The 22,429-nt window shown below is 39.8% G+C and overlaps 1 protein-coding gene across 1 annotated transcript; it reads right to left on the reverse strand.

The window, feature by feature from the left end:
- Positions 1 to 3,658: 3,658 nt before the first annotated feature.
- Positions 3,659 to 21,027, reverse strand: C9H11orf58 (chromosome 9 C11orf58 homolog). The gene is given in 5 exon segments (NM_001131689.1): positions 3,659 to 4,555; positions 6,812 to 6,921; positions 11,552 to 11,612; positions 15,021 to 15,104; positions 20,841 to 21,027. Coding segments are annotated over 5 exon segments (552 nt in total). The 5' UTR covers positions 20,904 to 21,027; the 3' UTR covers positions 3,659 to 4,321.
- Positions 21,028 to 22,429: the final 1,402 nt, after the last annotated feature.

The raw sequence follows: 22,429 nt of genomic DNA on the forward strand, positions 1-22,429 counted from the left end.
TTCCACTGGTTAACAATGCTAAGTACTGCTAACAGGTCAAGGGAAGAATTTACAAGTACTTATGTTTTAGGAAAATGTCAGTAATTGATTTGATTAAAGTTTTCAGTGCTCTTGTGTCTAGGGTGGGTAGGAGCCACACTGGAGTGGATTGAGGAAGGAGGGGATGGAAGTAAGAAATAGAGGCAGTAATAGAAAAGTTACTAAAATTAGATATAGATGAGAGAATTACACCCAACATAGGCGGTACCTAGGACCAACTTCTTGTTTAAAAAGATATGAAATACTTGAACAAATGCCAAAAGAAAAGGGTCACAGATTAAGGGGGAGGTTGAAGACTCAAGGGAAGATAATAAGCACTACATTCACAAGGTTTAAAAGATTCAACAGGTTCACACCTGTAATCCCAACATTTTGGGAGGCTGAGGCAGGAGGATTGCTTGAGACCAGGAGTTCAAGACCAGCCTGGGCAACATAGCCAGTCTCTACAAATTAATTAAAAAATTAGCGAGGTGTGGTGGCACACACCTGTGGTCCCAGCTACTCAGGAGGCTGAGGTGGGAGGGGCTTGAGCCCGTTGAAGTTAAAGCTGCAGTGAGCCATGACCATGATCATGCCACTGAACTCCAGCTTGGGTGACAGAGCAGGACCCCATCTCGGGGCGGCAGAGGGGATGGTGGGAACCAGGAACCAGCACTTATTGATCACTTATCTATGCACTAAGCTTTTTGCTCATTTTACCTAAGTCTCACAATAACTATGCAAGGGGGTTACTGTTACTATCCTCATTTTACTTACCCAGAAAGGAGACCCAGAGAGTTCAACTTATGCTCAAGGTCACCGAGTTTAGCCTTGTGGTAGAGTTGGGATGTCACAACCTAGAGCACAGAATCTTGTCCATGGCTGTGGATTTAGTAAGTGAAGTTCAGGGAATTTGTGCCTGAAGGTCTCTATTTTTATGTAAGATAGAAGGCAAGGACATGTTAAGAGTGAAGGAAAAAAAGAGGGTAACAAGTTTCAGAGTATAAGTTTTACATAGTAAGAATGGAGAGCTGACTAGAGAAAATAAGGGTAATGGGCAGTGCTGAGGTCAGTTAAAACCAATTTTTACTAATACGGATTTATACATTTGGTGATCTTTCTCCAGAAATAACTGGTGAGGGTAGGAGGGCTTGGATACATCTAGGGCTGGGAATTTTCCAGGAAGTCGTTTGGGTTAATAATCATGATACTGAATTCATAGATCAGGAAGCCTAGATAGGACTTACAGAGGTGGAAACAGACTACGCCCTAACACAGAGCAGGTATAAAGGAGGAGTTGGTTAGAAGTGAATATTTTTATTGAGTGATTTTAGAAGTTGTTTTCGGATATTGCAAGTATTTAGGATGTGGCTGTGGTGGAAACAAGTAATGGAACCAAAGCCCTGTGTGTAAGTAGTCACTGAAGCTAAACAGGTAGCTGAAATTTATTTCCCCCAAATTTACTGAAAGAATGTGACCTTTGTGCTCTCAAACTATGGTTCAGGCACTCCAGACTTTTTTTCTGTATCTTCAATTCTCTCAGATTTAAAAAATTATACTAGAGAAGAGGACTTTTGCTTATGAATACAAACAACATTGCAATCTGTATCTGCAAACATTCTTTTCAATAGATGGTTAGGTTATGGATACAAGTAAACACTTGGATATAAGGCAAACATTTAAAAGTGCATTTCAGGTATTAAATTATGAATGATATGGAAAAGTTGCCACTAAACTTTCCACTGAATAGTGTTTCACAGCACAAAAATAATCTATTTTCCTGATACTTTTTTAGTATGGATACTAAGACAGCATGACATCAGTTGTCTAATTTTTTTCCAATTTGATTTAAAAAACCCGCATGTTCATGCTTAAAAGATAGCATTATGTTTAATGGGTGCTAGGAAACCAGGCCACATGGACCAATAGACCTAAATTTACTCTAACCCTGAATTTTGTTAATACCCAATACATGAATTAATTGAAATCTGGATTTCTCTATACGGAGATGAAGAAAGTCTTCTAGTGTAGTTATTTTAAAACACGTTGCTCCTATTTCCTTATCAGAAACAAGACCATATCAACAACCCAACATTTAAATAATGAACTGAAAATACTTTTAAAAACCATAAAACTCATCTCTATCCCATTCTTAAGTAAAAATCAATCTTCACTTTCTACTTAGTTATAAGCAATCCCACAGACATTTGAAAATCAGTGGGCAAACTAAAATTGTTGAATAAAGCCAAACTTTTTCAAACCAAGTATTTGTTAAATGTCATATGTACTGTCTACTATCAAGTGATTCAATATTTTACTATAGAGGGTAGCATCTATTTTTCAAAAATGTGAGACATTAAAAAAAAAAAAACAAGGCAACAACTTTGGGGTCTGATACATGAAATATACTGCAAGATAGAGTCTATCAACCAGAAATCACCTGTTCTACTTGCTAAATTTCTCTAACACATTCTAAATTTTTTTTTTTTGAGATGGAGTTTTGCTCTTGTTGCCCAGGCTGGAGTGCAACGGGGTGATCTTGGCTCACTGCAACCTCCACTTCCTGGGTTCAAGTGATTCTCCTGCCTCAGCCTCCTGAGTAGCTGGGATTACAGGCATGCACCACCACGCCCAGCTAATTTTGTATTTTCAGTAGAGATGGGGTTTCTCCATGTTGGTCAGGCTGGTCTCAAACTCCTGACTTCAGGTGATCCAGCCACCTCAGCCTCCCAAAGTGCTGGGATTATAGGTGTGAGCCACCGCAACTGGCAACACGTTCCAAATTTCAAAGTGACATAAGAATAATTTTTAAAAATTCCAGCACTCCAAGGCCGGGCGTGGTGGCTCACACCTGTAATCCCAGCACTTTGGGAGGCCAAGGTGGGTGGATCATGAGGTCAGGAGATCAAGACGATCCTGGCTAACACCGTGAAACCCCGTCTCTACTAAAAATACAAAAAATTAGCCAGGAGTAGTGGCACATGCCTGTAGTCCCAGCTACTTGGGAGGCTGAGGCAGGAGAATCGCTTGAACCCGGGAGGCAGAGGTTGCAGTTAGCTGAGATCACGCCACTGCACTCCAGCCTGGGTGACAGAGCGAGACTCCATCTCAAAAAAAAAAAAAAAAAATCCAACACTCCAAATACATCCTTTAAGTATGTAGATGTATAATAGTTCAGCTCACAAACAGGTGTGACTAAAGCCTTTGAACTTGTTACTTATAAACATTAAGAATTTGGACCCAATTATCCAAAGATCCATTTACTAGCTCACAATGCAATTTGTGTTAATCAGCTGTACAAATCAACCACCTAATAGCAGTCAGATGATTCTTATCTCACACCAACAGAAACAGCAATAAAATTAGAAAGTAATACTTTTTAGTAATTAATCAATAAAATAGCACTGGGATAAAATGAAGAGAATTTCTTGTTTCAGCTTCTTATCAGTAAGCCTTTCCTCATTTGTAGATAATGAGGATAAAGGTATCACAGCCAAATATGGGAAACTGCTCTTTATTTAGACCTTTGGGACAAAATTAACTTTGGTCACACATTACTTAAAAAAAAAAAAAAAAAAAAAAAAAAAAATTCAGTTTTACATATTTCTAAATAGATAGAACTAAATGATCAGAGAAATAATTTCTTCTGTAAAAATTGGCCAAATTTTATCAAAAATCTAACATACGATATAATCCAAATTATAAAAAGACTACTTGGGATCATAATATTCCAAATGTATGACAGTTATAACTCCATCTTAACAAGTGTGAAAAGTACTTGCTCTCATGTTGCTTTGGTCCAAAAAGAGTAGAGCTAACTCAGTAACAGGAAACTAAGTACCCAATCTTTTGCCAAAATTAATTTAGATTGTGACTGGCAGCAGAAATATCCATAATGAACAGCTCTACTATAACAAAGAAGAATACTTTTCATGAACATATCACAGTATCAAATACATTTTTATAAGAGAAAAATATGAAGGAAATGATAAAATAGCTATCACAAACAAAAAGAAGCATTTCCCCCATAAGGTGAATTAGAGGGTTGATGATGCTAATATGAAAGGAAGTTGAGTACTGTATTTATTTCTTATTTTATACAACTCTTACTCTTTACAAAAATGGTTATAGTCATGCCCATAAAAGTGTAACCCATGGCATTTGAAAGCAAACACTCTTTGTAATTATTTAAAAGGGCCTTTTTAAAAATTATAATACAAAGGTCTGTGCTCTAAAAGCAGTCCTCCACTGTGCATTATAACAATAAGGCTTACTTTTAATACAAAGACTAAGCGTTTGGGAGTTATGAACCACTGGATTTAACAAACATCATTTTATAATTGCTTTTTGCATCTTTTTTGTTTTTGGGATCCTCCACTTCATCAGGGTGCTCAGCAGCTTGGAGTTCTTCAGCAGATTCTTCTTTCTCTGACTCTGAATCGCTTTCAGAATCATCTGGACTTTCAGGATCAGGTGAATCATCATCGTCATCATCATCATCTCCAGCCACATCACCTTCTCCATCATGATCTTCTACCTAAAACATCAATCAACAGGCTCTTTTAAAAATAAACATTAGCCCATACAAAATCTGAGAAAGACCATAAGTTCTGTCAGTCTTAGAAACACTCTACTTTGTAGCCATTAGAACAACAGCTTTAAGACTTGAGTAGAATTTTAAGAAAGAGCTCTGTCTGGCTGGGCCCAGTGGCTCATACCTGTGGCTGGGATTCCAGCTACTCAAGAGGCTGAGAGGCAGGGGGACTGCTTGAGGCCCAAAGTTTGAGACCAGCCTGGGCAACATAGTGAGACCCTGTCTCTTTTTCAAAAGAGAGGGAGAGAGAAACTAAAAAAAAAGATAAAAGAAAAAAATTAGCCAGGCATGGTGGTGCGTGCCTGTAGTTCTAGCTACTCGGGAGGCTGAGGTGGGAGGATTGCTTGAGCCTAGGAGTTCAAGGCTGTAGTGAGCTATGATCATGCCACTACATTCCAGCCTGTGTGACAGAGCAAGACTCCATTTCTTCTTTTTTTTTTTTTGAGACGGAGTCTTGCTCTGTCGCCCAGGCTGGAGTGCAGTGGCGCAATCTCCACTTACTGTAAGCTCCACCTCCCGGGCTCACGCCATTCTCCTGCCTCAGGCTCCGGAGTAGCTGGGACTACAGGTGCCGGCCACCACGCCCGGAGAATTTTTTGTATTTTTAGTGGAGACGGGGTTTCACCATGTTACAGCCAGGATGGTCTCGATCTCCTGACCTTGTGATCCGCCCGCCTCGGCCTCCCAAAGTGCTGGGATTACAGGCGTGAGCCACCGCGCCCGGCCAAGACTCCATTTCTTAAAAGACAAAAGAAAACAAGAGGGGAGGTGCTCTGAAGATCACACACTTATCTCCCCTCCCCTAGTTTGAAAACCACGGTATTATATTTTCCCGAAAGGAACAATTTTTTAAATTAATAAGGCATGTTAACCACTGACCTTTATGTAGAAATCAGTTATCAATGTTTTGCACACTGTATTACTTTGGAGTAAACAGTAGTCACACATAAATTCATAATATAAAAAGAGATCACTTACGAAACAACTGAAAAAAAAAAAAAAAAAAAAAGGCTCTCCTAAACCATTATTTTAAACTTAAATGAAATATTTTACTTAACTTGTGAGCATGTTGTTGTTCACGCCTATTAAAAATGTGCCCTGGCCAGGCGTGGTGGCTCATGCCTGTAGTTCCAGCACTTTGGGATGCGGAAAGATCGCTTGAACCCAGGAGTCTTGAGACCAGCCCGGGCAACATAGCAAAACTCTGTCTCTACAAAAAATACAAAAATTAGCTAGGCATGGTGGTGCAGGCCTATATCCCAGGTCCTCAGGAGGCTAAGGTGGCAGTGAGACTGTGCCACTATACTCCAGCCTGGGTGACAGAGTTGAGAACCTGTCTCAAAAAAGGGGGAAAGAAAGGTGCTCTAATGATTAAGCAGAATTTTCATTTTTAGAAAACACACTTTAAAATCCTTACAAACAGGCCAGGTGAGGCTGGACATGGTGGCTCAAGCCTGTAATGCTAGCACTTTGGGAGGCTGAGGCGGGTGGATTGCCTGAGCTCAGTAGTTCAAGGCCAGCCTGGGCAACATGGTGAAACCCTATCTCTACCGAAATACAAAAAATTAGCCCCTTGTGGTGGCATGCACCTGTAGTCCCAGCTACTTGGGAGGCTGAGGCAGAATTGCTTGAACCCGGGAGGTGGAAGTTGCAGTGAGCTGAGATCGAGCCACTGCACCCTAGCCTGGGGCAACAGAGAGAGACTGTCTCCAAAAGAAAAATAAAAGGCCGGGTGTGGTGGCTCACACCTGTAATGCCAGCACTTTGGGAGCCCAAGGTGGGTGGGATCACCTGAGGTCAGGAGTTTGAGGCCAGCCTGGTTACATGCTGAAACCCCATCTCTACAAAAATTGGCTGGGCGTGATGGCAGGCGCCTGTAATCCCAGCTACTCAGGAGGCTCAGGCAGAAGAATCACTTGAACCCGGGAGGTGGAAGACATCGCACCACTGCACTCCAGCCTGGTGACAGAGTGAGACTCCATCTCAAAAAAAAGAAAAAACAACCCCACACAAAATCCTTAGAAACATCTCTCCTGATTATCTACAGAGACCAGTAGGGCATATACAATTATTTTTAAGATAACTACATACAGAAAGCTTTCCACATGGGATTCTTGATTGCTAGGGTAATCTAACAGCAATAAGTGGTACCAAATTGAAAACTAATTATCTTCCCAATGAAAGTAAGTTAATTACTACCTCACTGAAGCCAAGTCCACAATGTCGCCGATATCTTCCTGATAATTTACTGTCCATACTTTGCTGATATTGAGACTCCAGTTCTTCATTAATTTTCTTGTCTTCTTCCCCTGCATGTCCAGGATACTTTAGTTATGTTTCAGTCAAATTAATAATTTACACAAAAACCCATAATACAGACGCTATTATACTCAGGGCTGATTTATCTAATTGTGACTAATTTTACTATGAATTTTGAGAATTTATGCCATAGGTGGTTACCTGATAGAAAATAAAATGCCTGATGTTGAGATAGCATAAATATTTATTACTAAGCACTTTGGGTATTAAATGTTTTAGCTTACTTAATAAGTAGATGTTATCCTGAAAGTTTTTTTTGTAGTCACTTAATAAAAACTCTCTAACAAACAGAATTATCTATCTTTGCACAAAAACAGTGAAAAAAGCTAGGCACTTCTGTTCAGCAAATGGCTAAATAAAATGGTCATGTACTGACTCTTCTTTATGCCTTTCTTTGCTTATCAAGTTTATCAGAGCAACTTAAAGTTTAAAGCAGCAGTTTCCAACCTTTTTGGCACCAGGGACTGGTTTTGTGGAAAACAATTTTTCCATGGAGGGGGGTGGTGGTGGTTTTGAGATGATTCAAGTGTATTACATTTATTATGTACTTTATTATTATCACATCGTAATATATAATGAAATAATTGTACAACTCACCATAATGTAGAAGCAGTGGGAGCCCTGAGCTTGTTTTCCCTGCCACTAGACGGTCCCATCTAGGGGTGATGGGAGACAGTGACACCCTAAGTGTGTTGCTTATGTCCAGTCTACTCTGTAATCTTGTTTGGCTGCTGTCACTACAGAAAACCCTGTTTCACAAAGATAGGAGGTTGGAAATGGAAGCAGGCTTTCCAGTGCTTTCGTGGCAATCTCAGGATATTCCACTTTGTCTTTAATCCAGAATGTATAGAGATGTGAAGTTGTCTCAAACATACTTTTAAGGGCAACGTCATTTGTGATCTTAAGCAGCTGATCCTCTTCTAGCATGAACAAAGTCGATTCACCTGGCTTATTCACAAATGGGTTGTGAATCCATTCCTTCCCAGTTCGGGGCTCTTTCGTGGCTGGAAAATAATACTCAAACTCTTTGAAGGCTGAGATAGGTGATCATGTGCCAGCTGGGAGAAAAACGGTCCTGGCTCAGTCTCTTTTAAAATCTCTGCTAATGTTTGAAACATGTCAAAAAATCCCAATGTTCACTTGTGGCCCCCATAATACCAGTTTGGCTTTGAATGCAGCCACTCTATCTGCCAACTTGAACACAGTTTTGTTCTCCCTTGAGGTGACAGATTGAATATGTCACACAAGCAAGTTTTTTTTTTTTTTTTTTTTTTTGAGAGAGTCTCGCTCTCTTGCCCAGGCTGGAGTACAGTGGCATGATCTCGGCTCATTGCAACCTCTGCCTTCCAGGCTCAAATGATTCTCATGCCTCAGCCTCCTGAGTAGCCGGGATTATAGGCGTGTGCCACCACGCCTAGCTAATTTTTGTATTTTTTAGTAAAGACGAGGTTTCTCCCCTTTGGCCAGGCTGGTCTCAAACTCCTGGCCTTAAATGATCTGCCTGCCTTGGCCTCCCAAAAGTGCTGTAATTACAGGCGTGACCCACCATGCCTGGCCAAGTAAGCAAGTTTTGTGACCCAATTCTGTGTCAACAAAATGTGCTGCCAGTGGTGACTTTTTCTAAAATGAAATCTCTGGAGCAGCTATTGTAACTGAAAAACTGTGGCCAGTGATCTACCTTTAGGAAGCCATCTCTCTTCTGTGTATAAGAGAAGATGTGTGCTCTGTGTCCATCTTCTCACAGAGCTACATGAACAGATGTGAATTAAGGGCATGTACTTTAATGTGGTTGAAAATTTTAATGACATCCTACAAAATGGTAAGTTCAGGTGGCATTTTTCAACTAGCCAGCATCTCTACAGATGACACAGTACACAGACTCACATTCAGAAGCAAGCTCTTTGACCTGAGTAGTGAAACCAGAAAGCCGTCCAGTCATGGCAGCTGCTCCATCCCTGCATATACCTATACAAAATGACCAATTCAATTTTCCTGATATGTATTTAAAGACTTGAATAGTTCTGCAGCTGTGGTGTTAGATGAAAGCAAAAGTGCACATAACATATCCTCATGCACATCCTCCTGAAAAATGTATCACACATAAACAAGCATTGTTGCCTTGCTGTCAACACTGGTAGACTCATTAACCTGGATTGCGTACCACAGTGACTCATTAATTCTAACAATTATGCCTCATATCCTCTATTTCATTAATTCATTTAGTTATGGTGCTAGCCAGAAGAGGAACATGTGCCACCTTTTGAACTGCAGGCTCTCCTAAGTCCTTAGCAGCAGGCAGGATCAACTCTTCACCAGTAGTAAAGGCCTTCTTAGCTTTAGTAATGTGATTAGCCACTAAGAATGATGCTCTCACTGCAGACACATTTGAGGAAGTGGTGGCCTTCAATAATTACTTCTGTTCTTTGCGTTTACTATTTTTTCTTTTGAAAAACTCCAAAGGCTTGTCTTTTAATGCAGGGTGCTTGGTCTCCATGTGGTGAAGCACTTTTAAACGTTTCATGGCTTTTCTGGATAGCTGGTCATCACATATTAGACAAAGCAGGTTTGGAGAATGTGAATCACCTACTGCAATGAACCTACAATTTAAGTAGGACTCTTGATATTTTCTTTTAAATGCCACTTTCTCTTTGTTGGCAGTATTAGAGTCTTCTGCTCTCTCATCATTGAGTCTTTCCCACTTTTCAAAGAAGCTCTCCAAGGACGTTTGCTTTTTTACTCATTTTGGCTAGGGTTAGCTTGTGGGCTTACCAAAACTGTGACTGAGACAAATGCACAGTGCAGGAAAGAGGCATGGATGGAAGTGGTAAATAAGTAATGGGCAGGCCACATGCAGATTAAATAAATGTCAGATTCTGACTTAAAACCTGCCACTAGATAGATGCAGCTTGTCACTTGCCACTCACTGAGAGGGTTTTGATATGAGTCTGCAAGCAGCTGATTGATTACAGTCTCTGTGCAGTCAAGCCTCTCTGCTAATGTTAATCTGTTTCTGCAGCCACTCCCCATTACCACCTCAGCTTCACTTCAGATCTTCAGGCATTAGATTCTCATAAGGAGGCACAACCTAGATCCCTGGCTTGCACAGTTCACAATAGGGTTCATGCTCCTATGAGAATTTAATGCTGCCAATGATCTGATGGGAGGCGGAGCTCAGGTGGCCATACAAGCCACTGGGAGCAGCTGTAAATACAGATAAAGCTTCTCTGGCTTGCGTGCCACTCACCTCCTGATGTGTGGTCCAGTTTCTAACAGGCCAGGGATGGGTACTGGGGATTGGGAGCTCCTGCTTTAAAGCTCTCAGTTTTAAAAGAGTAAATGTGGCAGTTGAAATATTTTTCCATTCTGCAAAGTTCAGGAATTGTTTTTTGCCTTATGTAGCAATACAAATCAATTTGAAGTAATTGTTTAACACTAGAAAAATAAAAGATCTATGAATTTGTAAAATGTGCTACATATGCTGTGTTAGCATAATTTAAATAACTTAAAGTTTTGTTAAACATAATCTAGGTCAATGTGTCTTTTATTAATATGTGCCTTTTATTAATAATGTCCAAGATTAGGGTCAGTTTTAAATAGGCAAAAATTTCACTTTTCAGCACACCAAATACCCAAATTCTTTTTCAGTTTTTATTTAAAAATGTTCTTCCCTAAAAGTATTTTAAAAGCTTATTTCTTTAGGCTCTGCAACTAGTTTATATTCTTCAAAGATTTTAAAACAAAATTTAGTGAATACACAAAACCAAATGTCAACTATGACATTATATGCTAATATACAAAGAACAAAAATTCTGTACATACCAGAGTTAACAAGTTGAGGCATAAAACCTCACTACAATTAAAATATATGTTCTGAATCAGTAAAAATGGAGACAGAAAAAGGTTTCTTGGCTAGAATATCATAATGACATATACTCTCTCATTTTTTAAAAATCAAAGTACATGATAATTGATACTTTATATATGTAACATGTTTACCTATTATATATTTCTAATTTTTTTTTTTTGGAGACAGAGTAGCACTCTGTCGCTCAGGCTGGAGTGCAATGGTGCTATCTTGGCTCACTGCAACCTCCGCCTCTCTGGTTCAGGCAATTATCGTGCCTCAGCCTCCCAAGCAGCTGGGATTACAGGTGTGAGCCACCACACCTGGCTAATTTTTTTTTTTTTTTTTTTTTTTTTTTAGTAGAGACACGGTTTTGCCATGTTGACCAGGCTGATGATTTGCCTCAAGTGATCGGCTAAACTCAGCCTCCCAAAATGCTGGGATTACAAGCATAAGCCAAGGTGCTCAGCATTTTTTTCTCTCCTTTTTTTTTTAAATTTTAAGAGATGAGGTCTTGCTCTGTAGCCCAGGCTGGAATGCAGTGGTGCAATCATAGCTTCATTGCAGCCTCAAACTCCTGGGCTTAAGTGATCCTCCCACTTTAACTTCCCAAATAACTGGGATTACAGGCATTAAGCCACTGCACCCAGCTCCAATTCTAATATTTTAATAATTTACACAATTACACATGCCAAAGTAGAATATCCTGAAACATGAACACATACTTCATATTCTGAATTTAGCACTTCCATTTTAATTACACTTTACTTTCTTACCTGTTCGGAAGTGAGATGTTGATTTGTGATCTCCTATAACAAGACGACCAGTATGTTCTTTCTATAAGAAGGGTGAAAATGTATTAGCATTTGAGACCACTAATTTAACCTTACTGGGTATCTACTATGTGCTGAAAACTATTCTAGGCTTCTGGGACACAGTGAAGACAAAAGATTAAATTAGAATCTCTGCCTTTAAGGACCTTACATTCTAGCAAGGGTAGGAATGGGGAAGGGAGACAGGCAAATGTAATCACTATTTATACTATGTTAGAAGGTACTAAGTGTGATTAAAACAAAACAGACCTGAGTAAGGAGTAGAACAGGTTGGAATTTTAAATAAGATGAATAGATAACTAGAAAATTGAGTCAATCTAAACATTTTCTTTCCTAAAGGCCATTTAAATGAGTTGCTTTAACTTCCCACCTGCTCTTTCTGCTGCCTCAAGTATATCTCATGGAGAGAAAGCAAATGAGATTTAGCCAGACAAAAATGAAATAATTAAAACTTATAATGTATCATATAAAGTGATAGATCTTACTACAGTATATCACAATCATTAGCTATCTCTTTACTATTTGACAATAAACTACTAATCTCAACTTGTCAAAAAGAACAATTTAAAACAATCCTGCACTCTAAACATAAAAATACATCTGATTCAATATTACCAACTGATTAAACTGCATAATTACTCTCAATTTAATCAGTCCAATCCACTCTTTATGGTTCATATTTAGTTTCATAAGTGCTCATTAAAACACCATGTGAAGGTGAGAATAAATGTGACTTTGGAAAGCAATCTTAACCAATCATCTGTGAAGATACAGTAACAAACCTTCCTATTGTGAAAAAAATGGCAGATACAGTCTCCATACACAAAAATGATACTACTGAAAAACTTCAAGCGTTAATGCTCATTGCTTTATGTGCCATTAACACATAAGCAAATCAATAATTCAGTGTGTTACTTGTTTAGGTTGCAAAACTGACAGCCATTAACAAGATTTTAATATAACAGCATCAAGTTATTCCAGGATGATGATAGTATTGCACTGATCTATTCATATGCTCTTAGCTGGTTCTTCCTGTGACCAATAAAATATTCATGATAGCCGGCTAGGATTACAAATATACTTTGTGGCCACAAAATGGAATACATCTAAACACCCCATATGAAGATCAAAGCTACAATCTTGGCCTCACAAATAATTTAATCTATGGGCGAGGCGCAGTGGCTCATGCCTGTAATCCCAGCACTTTGGGAGGCAAAGGAGGGTGGATCACGAGGTCAGAAGTTCAAATGGTGAAGCCCTGTCTCTACTAAAAATACAAAAATTAGCCAGGCATGGTGGCAGGCGCCTGTAATCCCAGCTACTCGGGAGGCTGAGGCAGAGAACTGCTTGAACCTGGGAGGCAGAGGTTGCAGTGAGACTGTCTCAAAAAAAAAAAAAAAAAAAGAATTTAATCTATGCTGAACAACTTATTTACAAGTAAGTCAACTTCCATATATTTTATATTAGGATGTTCTTCCTAAGTACTTGAATAAGTTTCATTCTACTAAGTTGAATATGGCCCCTAAACTAACACTTACCTTACGTATCCTTAACAAATCTTTTAAGTCCTCACTTAATTTTCAATGATAGGTTCTTGGAAACTTTGACTTTAACTGATTTTAGTTGAAACAACCTATAATGAAAACAATTTTCCTCCTTATCAGTGTTACAGTGAAACAACTTTATTGTCAGTCTGCTAAAAGTTAGTTTCCAAGAACCACAAGGGATGTTAAGTGAGGACTTAATATATTTGCACGAAACAAGAGAAATTGCAGACTATTTTCTATGACAAATTACAAATTGGGAAATCTCGATTAATGAGATATTATACAAATGCTTTATTTAAATAGGTCTCAGTGTTTTACATGACCTCTTCCTATCCCCAAACCCATTGTTGTAGTCTGGCTAACTCCTTCTTATCCTTTGAGATTCAGATCAATTCTGTTTTGGGGAAGCTTTCTTGCACTGCTAAACCAGAGTTAGCTGCCCTCTGTGATGCCACAGCACTATGTGCATGGCCTTCTCACAGCAATTACAATTCTGTATTGCTATTATCTGGTTTCGTCCATTACATAATAGCTTCAAACATGTATTATTGATCTATATGACCACCCAGGATCCAGCACAGTAGTAGGTAGTCTGTAATAGTTGGGAAAATCAATGAATGTATTCCCATGTGTGTAACAAAACAAAGAACAGAATTTCATTTTAAGGTGCTTAAAAAAAGAGAAAAAATGCTTTCCTATTTCTTTTCAATTTAGTTTGTAGGAAGACTGTTAGGACAATGTTAGGAAAATAAATTTACTTGCTTACAAAAAATAAGTATCTAGAGATCCCTGTATAAACTGCTAGGATAAAGAAAGGTTTCTACAATAGATATTTTCCTGGCACTTGTTTTATATAGTTGACCCTGAACACAGGATTAAACTGTGTGGACCCACTTATACTTGAATTTACTTCTGCCTCTGCCACTCCCAGACAGTAAGACAATCCCTCCTTTTCAGCCCACTCAACATGAAGACTATGAGGATGAAGACCTTTATGATGATCCACTTCCAATTAATGAAGAGTCAATTATTTTCTCTTCCTTATAATTTTCTTGATAACATTTCCTTTTCTTTATTGTAAGAATACAGGATATAACACATGTAACACCCAAAATATGTGTTAACTGATAATTATGTTATCAGTAAGACTTCCAGTCAACAGTAGGCTATTAGTAGTTAAGTTGTTGGGGAGTCGAAAGTTATATGCAAACTTTTGACTGCCTGCAGAACCAGCACCCCTAACCCCCACATTGCTCGGGGTCAACTGTACCTTCTATTAACGTTAACCAAACTGACAGGCATTTCAAAGTATCGTGAACATTTTTAAAATTAAGGTTTTCTTTCCCCCTGGTGTTCTACAAATTCAGAGAAACTTCTCTATCTAGTAACAAACTATAGAAATAATCTCTGAAAGTGTAGTCTTAAAATTAGGTTTTTGATCAAGGATATTCCTCTGGTTACTATTTCAAGGGCTGGAGGGAGCTATAAAATATGACAGGCTTTTCACTTTGGCCAGAGGTTCCCACAAGATAACCTACCCAGAAGAAATATCTTCTATCAAACCACTGGGCCAACATATGGCATTTCATAAACTTTGACATCTCTTTTCTCCTATACAGCCTCCTTGAACCAAATTTTTCTCTGTACAGTCTTCAAACTTTACAGACAGAGAATCCTAGAAGTGGCTCAAAAATAATATAAATTTTATATGCTTGGTTAGGCCATATGTATTTCCCAAAGCCAAAAGAAATCACACAGAACAGGAAAATGGAATCCAAGTGTATTCAGTCCTTCTTACTTAGCATACACAAAAATGGCAATATTTTCACAGAAAAGGTAAAAAATGCACACCATCTGATGCTTACCTTTCCTGCACCCATAAGTCTCAAGAACTTTTGTTTTCTCTCTTCATTACCCAAGTCTGCTGCCTCCCAATTGCTAGATCCCAGCTAGAAAAAAAATTGGTTGATTAATTTTTTTTGCATAAAAATAAGTATTACAAAATCTAAAGTCTACCTGTAACTCTCAAGTTTTTTTCCCCTGTCAGTTGTAACTATAAACAGGGTTCATTTTTCTTGTTTAGGAAGTTAAGCATATTCATCACATTCAAATTTACTCCTTTTCTATTACCTCACAGCAGAATCCTTTAGTTCTTCTACAGCCAGAGCTGAGTCTCAAAAGTTTGCCTGTATCAGCGTCACCTAGAGGGCTTGTTAAAACAGACTGCAGGGCTACAGCCCCAGAGATTCAGTGGGTCTGGGGTGGAGCTCTAGGATTTGAATTTCAACAAATTCTTAAATGATTGCTGATGCTATTTATCTGGGGACCACACTTTGAGACCCACTGCCTTGCAGGGTCCTAGAGCACCTAGTACTCTGAACTTAGATGGCAGCCACAGTTGTTAGTTGAAGTTAAAAATTCTGCCTTTATCAGTGAGCTAACTTTTAAGAGAAAATTTTAACTTTTCAGTTGCCTTTTTTTTTTTTTAGCAGTTCTAGTTATTTGTTAGGATTGAGATGTCATTACTTTTATTCTTTCTTAAAAGTCTTCCAAAGAACAAAGAGAAAACTTATTTTTTAAAAGAACAGACTAAAACTCATGCTATCTTGCAATAATCAAATGAGTCCACTGAACTCTTTTATAAATCTAAGAAATATGATGGAATCCTAGTGAGCATATTTTTCCCTACATTTTGAAACAAATGTAAAAACTGTTGTTTAACCGTTCATTATTTATAATTCATTATTCTCAACTATGCTAAAAATAACTAAAATAGTTTTTAAGATATTAGTTTTCTCACTGTATTGTCCAAAGTATTTCATCATCATCTTTCAAGACATCATAACTGTTGTCTACTTTTAGCTTTCACTGAACACAGATGGGAATTCACAATTTTTCATTTTCCATTCATAATGGCAAAGAGAAAAAACTGACAGAAGGCATTAACCATTATTAGATGAAGAAGAAGGTGAACGCAAAATGAAAGGCAGTCATATTCTAGACTAATCATGATGATAAAATTAACTGCAAAAATCTCAGACTATGAGTTTTTGGATGAGGAAATACTAGAAGGCTTTTCTCCCACCCAAGAATTGACAAGAAAAAGAAAAAAAAGACAAACAAGAAATGTACTCTCACTGGGAGAGCCATCGGCAGGAAGGACTTCATCTTGCAATATTTCACAGTAAGAGCCAGGATCATCTCATTTTCTAAAAGGAGGTGTAACTGTTTTATCTCATCTTTTACAATGTTTATGCATCAAAGTTTACTTGATTTGGTTGCAAATGGACAACGGGTGAAGGCAGATGTGTACACAAGGTGACTGGAAGGAAAATGATATAAAAATATTCACTGAATTTATCATTCTAATTAAGTTTATAATCTAAAAATAAAAATGTTTTGCAATTATGGAGCAAGGATGACAAATCCTTCTTCAACACAAAATTGTAAGCAATAGAAGGTTTCAAAAATTCCTCAAGTATTGTATTTTGATGATGCAAATGCAAGACAGGTTTGAACTTCAAGGGTCCCTTATAAGTGGATTTTTTTCAACCAAATGCAGATCCATCCCAAGTATATGGAAGGCTGATTTTTTCCTATTCTCAGGTTCCACAGGGCTGGCTGCGGAACTTGAGTATGCAAGATTTGCCAAGGAGGTGGGTGGGTCCTGGAACCAATCCCCCACATTTAGCATACTGAAGGATGACTATATGTACATCAAAATCAGGAAAACATAGAATATAAATTTCGGTTTGCTATTGTTAAGTTCACATTAAAATTCCTAATAAACTTGTTTTGCACTATCTCCCTTTATTATTTCTAAAAATTATTTGTAAAAGACTAAAAGAATATAAAAAAAAAAAACCACTATTTCCCCTGGGCATATGAGAGTTAAAGCATTTGTACCAACCTGGACCCATTTGCACTTCTAAATTCTCATTAGTGGAACGGCTTATATGTTCTCATAATTTTGGTTCCCTAAGTTCCAAATCTCTACTTCTTTCCATGTGACCCCCTCATATATTTTTATGGGCCATTTAGTTCTTAACTATTTCTGGCTCAATATAGTTAAAGTAATGGTGAAGCTTCAGTTCTGACAATCACTAAATCACTTGCTCTGCAAGCCAGGATCTGACATTTAACTTAATTTTAACTCCTTATCTGTAAAGAGATGCCTTTTTAAAAGACTGTCTTAAGACACTGAGGCACAGAGAGGCTAACTGACTTGCTTTGATCCTCTGACCATCCTGTGTTTTTTCCACATCATACTGTCCATGATCAAATGAGACAGATGAAAGTGGTCTATGAACTAGTTATAAAAATGTATAGAAGTTAAAAAATTGTGTAAAAACCAACTTTCTTGATTCTGCTTCTATTAAAAGAGTAAAACATCTTCAGTGTTTATATAAATAACCCTGTCATTTACAACTTCTAATCCCAATGTTTTAAGGAAATAACATTTAAGTCCTGCCAGTTCTTCTTTTCAAAGACCTTAAAGCAGCACTCCGGGACCAGACTGGCATCAGGGACCGGTTTCGTGGAAAACAATTTTTCCACTGAGAGGGAGGATGTGATGGTTTCAGGATGATTCAAGTGCATTACATTTATTGGGCACTTTATTTCTATTATTACTACATTGTAATCTATAATGAAATAATTATACAACTCACCATAATGTAGACTCAGTGGAAGCTTTGAGCTTGTTTTCCTAAAACTAGACAGTCCCATCTGGGGGTAATGGGAGACAGTGACAGATCATCTGGCATTAGATTCTCATAAGGAGTGTGCAACCTAGATCACTCGCATGTGCAGTTCACACTAAGGTTCATGCTCCTATAAGAATCAAATGCCAACAGGAGGCAGAGCTCAGGTGGTAATGCAAGCCAAGGGGAGCAGTTGTAAATACAGATGAAGCTTTGCTGGCTGGCCCACAGCTCACGTCCTGCTGTGCAGCCTGGTTCTGTGGCCCAGGGGTTGGAGACCCCTGCCTTAAAGTACAACAGTGAGTACTTTGCCCAAATGCTGCATTCTGAAAAGCACGTGGGTGCACTATACATTTTAAGAGAGTTCCTTAGCAGTTACTAAAATTTACCTCCCCACTCTTCCCACTTCCTATAAGATAGCTTTCATTTCTCCACTCCAAGCCAATGAAACTACTTTTAAGTCGTCTTCATCCTTAATACCCTTTACTACAGAACTGCAATCAATTTACCTCCTCAATACATAGCCTGGTGACTCTTAGAATTTACTCCTACATTGTTAGCGTTTTTCTAGAGTTGTATTGTGATTTAGTATCTACTTTTAATATTAAAAAAATGTTTTGTTACCTCAATTAGATGTGAGGTCAATGGGCATAAGAAAACTTCAATGATCTCTCATATACCGTGGATGCTCATTAGAAACTGTTTCCCAACTATATATTATAGCTAGTTTTTTTTTTTTTTTTTTTTTTTGAGACAGAGTCTCGCTCTGTCGCCCAGGCTGGAGTGCAGTGGCGCCATCTCGGCTCACTGCAAGCTCCGCCTCCCGGGTTCAGGCCATTCTCCTGCCTCAGCCTCCCTAGTAGCTGGGACTACAGGCGCCCGCTACCACGCCCGGCTAATTTTTTTGTATTTTTTTAGTAGAGGCGGGGTTTCACTGTGTTAGCCAGGATGGTCTGCATCTCCTGACCTCGTGATCCGCCTGCCTCGGCCTCCCAAAGTGTTGGGATTACAGGAGTGAGCCACCGCGCCCGGCCTGCTAGTTTTTTTTTTCTACAACAGCTTGGAGGTATTTTAATGAATGACTTACTTATGGTTAAAAATTTTTTTTAAGTACTGGCTGGGCGAGGTGGCTCACACCTGTAATTCCAACACTTTGGGAGGCCGAGGTGGGCAGATTGCTTGGGTCTAGTAGTTGGAGACCAGCCTGGGCAATGTGGCAAAATCCGGTCTCTACTAAAAATACAAAAAATTAGTCGGGTGTAATGGTGCACACCTGTAGTCCGAGCTACTGTGGTGGTGTTGGGGGAAGAGGGGGTTGAAGCAGGAGGATCACCTGAGCCAGGGAGGTGGAGGCTGCAGGGAGCACTGATCGTGCCACTGCACTCCAGCTTGGGCGACAGAGACCCTGTCTCACCTGTTTCAAAACAAAAACAAAACCCAGGTACTTAAAGATACGCTTATATGATTGGGAAAGGTCTTAAAGGTCGTCTAGTTTAAACTGATCTCTTCCGAAGCTGTAAAGTTAATGACTTAATCCCTTTAACTTTGTTAAATTTCATATCACCTGGAGTTTTCTGTCACGCTAAAAGATATTTCCAAACAGGTGTCTGACATCCTAGCAATCAAGTCACATTTAAAGATCAGGAGGAAAACAATGTAACAGCTTTTTAAGTGGCAGCCAGGTTACTCAAAAGTGTGCATCAATTCCTGACAAAACCTGAATTACCATATTAACAAGATCTAAAAGCTAGTAGCAGAAAGAACAGAGAGCAAGAATAAACTTCTCTAGATGCCCATTCATCCCCAAATCTTTTTGCTAATCTTTCTGTAGAGCTGAAGTCGATTCCTTTAAAGACCCTTAATATTCCGGTCCTCGCCCCACCTCCCATCAGAGGGGTAGGTCTTAACATCATCTCATTTGCTACAAAGTAGTATTCAGTGGGCTTTTAAAATTTCATGAAAAACACTGAAATGCACTATCGAAAAATTTAAAGCTCTATGTATTCAGAAACTGACAGTACTTCAAACAAAACCGAAAAAAACCTAGATATCCCTTCATCTTCCTTAAAGATGACCTCTCCGCGCCCTCTCCAACAATTTTCCCCATCAACGTTGCCAAGACACTTATCCATTGTATGAAGGACCTAGTTTTACGTTTACTGGTTACCTACCGTTTCCATGACACTGCGCTAGGAGCTAGGACAAATATACAAAAAGGCCTAAAATAAGCATCATATTTCTCTCCGAATTCCCAACACCCGGCACTGCAGTAAATATTTAACAGGTTACTTTAAGGGATAAACCGTTTGCTATTAAAACCTATGAGGTGGGGGCTGGGGAAGGGAACGGCATTTGATGGGGAGACGAGGTAAGAAGAACGAGGTATTAATATCCGACATCAAAATGGGGTTCTAGGTCTCAACGTCTTAGACCTCACCACCAGAGCCAGTACCAAATTACACCAGTGGCACAATTTTCGGCTCAATACTGTTCTCGGTTTACCCTTACTAGCGCAGCTAAAGTTAACTCTCAACAGCACATTGTAAAAATCATCCAGGCAGGAAAAATCTGTACAAATGTGCACCAACATTTCGACATTGTTACGGAAACATTTAGAACCCAAAACAGGGAGTCTTGCCGTCCCTATCCTGAGTACAAAGGCCCGAGAAAGCAACCTCATCGGCCCCCCAAAATGCACGTACGAAATCCCTTGACTAAGCTCTTTCACTCCTCGACCCTCTCAGAATTTCCTTCCTCAATCCCCTTCCTACGCAGGTCTCCGGCTCTCAGCGTGTGGGCCTCTTCAAACCTTCTGACCCTCATAAAGATTAAGGGAGACATTTCCCACTCATTCTTCTGGTTTCTTCCCTGGGCTTTCCCGCTGCAGGCCACCTCAGGCGCGTCCTCCTCCAACCACCCTTCCAGGCCTACTCCAGCCTTTAGTAGGCCTCAACCCTCAGCCACTCCGCCATTGTTATTTACATCGTCGTCTGGGGAGGCTGAACGCTTCACCCCATGCGGGTGAGACTCTCTGGCAGCACTCATCCTTGCGGGGATCCCGACGAAAAATGCCGAACCCTCTCGCCGCTCTCCCCAGCCGCAAAACCAGCTGCTTGCAATCCGCCACCGGCCCAAGCAGCGCCACTCCAGAACGCAGAGCCCCTCCGGGCCTTCTCTGCCACAGTCGTCACCGTTGTGGCCCCTCGCCGCCCCGGGGCACTTTGGGAGTTGTAGTTTTCTGATTCACTGCATACTGGCCCGAATAAAAAAGATGTGTCCGTGACTAAAACTACAATTCCCAGGAAGCCCCGAGGCTCAATTCGCGCTGTGTGGCGGGAGTGCCTTCAGAGGCCCCGCCTTCGGCTGGTGGAGGGAGCGTTCCCGCGGATGGGTATGGCGGTGAGCGTTGACTGAGAACTTTGTCGCCACAGGAGGAGGCTTAGAGGGGTTTTTGCCTTTCACCGTGCAACGCTGCCTTACTGGCAAATGTATCATCGTAGCTAGGCACCTATGTTTAAATGTAATGTTTGAGGCTGACTGAATCCTCACGAATACCCTCCACCCAGGACAAAAACCTTAACCAAAAATGGCTTCTACCATTTCCACCCTGGTGTTCTCTATTGCGTGCAGAGGATTTCTAGGTGGTCGGTGATGCTGCTTTCTAAATGTTTTGATGGATATTTCGCTATTTTCCCATACAGAAATGAGTTCAGTATGTTGTTAAATGTTGGCTAATTGGCGGTTATTGAAAACGGGGATTTAGCTGAGGGAAATCTGTTAAGTTTTCATATGGCTTTGTGTGAGGTGGGAGTGCTCCTCACTGACCTCGCTGTGGATGTCTGGGCACCGTACAGTAGGGGCCTTCACCAAGCAAAGTCCATCCCTGCCACAAAAGCCTCTATTTTTTTTCTTTTTTTTAAAAAGTAATTATTGAGGTTAAATTCACATATAAAATTAACCATTTTTAAAAAAGTGTACAATCCACTGGCACTTAGTACACTCACAGTCGTGTGCAGCTGTCACCTCTAACTGATTCCAAGGAGTTTCACCACTCCAAAAGGAACCCCAATGCCCGTTAGCAATCCCTCCCCATTTCTCGCCCTCTCTCCAGATTCAAGTGATCACTCCTACTCAAAAAGCCCTGCATTTAAAGCTATTTATTGTTCAGAGACTGGAGACTAATTCCTACTTTATCAAGGTGTCTGAATTTGTAACCAGGTCTGAACTTAACTGTCAGAATCCTTGTCCTTAATAATTCTGAAGCTTTCTCACCTTGAATACAAATGTGATTTTTTTTTTTAAGCAAAAATTAGGCCTGGCGCCATGGCTCAGGCCTGTAATCCCAGCATTTTGGGAGGCTGAGGCGGGTGGATCACGAGGTCAGGAGTTCGAGACCAGCCTGATCAACATGGTGAAACCACGTCTCTACTAAAAATACAAAAATTAGCTTGGCATGGTGGCACATGCCTCTAATCCCAGCTACTCGGGAGGCTGAGGCAGAATCGCTTGAACCCGGGAGGCGGAGGTTTCAGCGAGCCAAGATGGCGCCACTGCACTCCAGCCTGGGCGAC

Source organism: Pongo abelii, chromosome 9, assembly GCF_028885655.2.
Source record: "Pongo abelii isolate AG06213 chromosome 9, NHGRI_mPonAbe1-v2.0_pri, whole genome shotgun sequence".
NCBI classification, from domain to species: Eukaryota; Metazoa; Chordata; class Mammalia; order Primates; family Hominidae; genus Pongo; species Pongo abelii.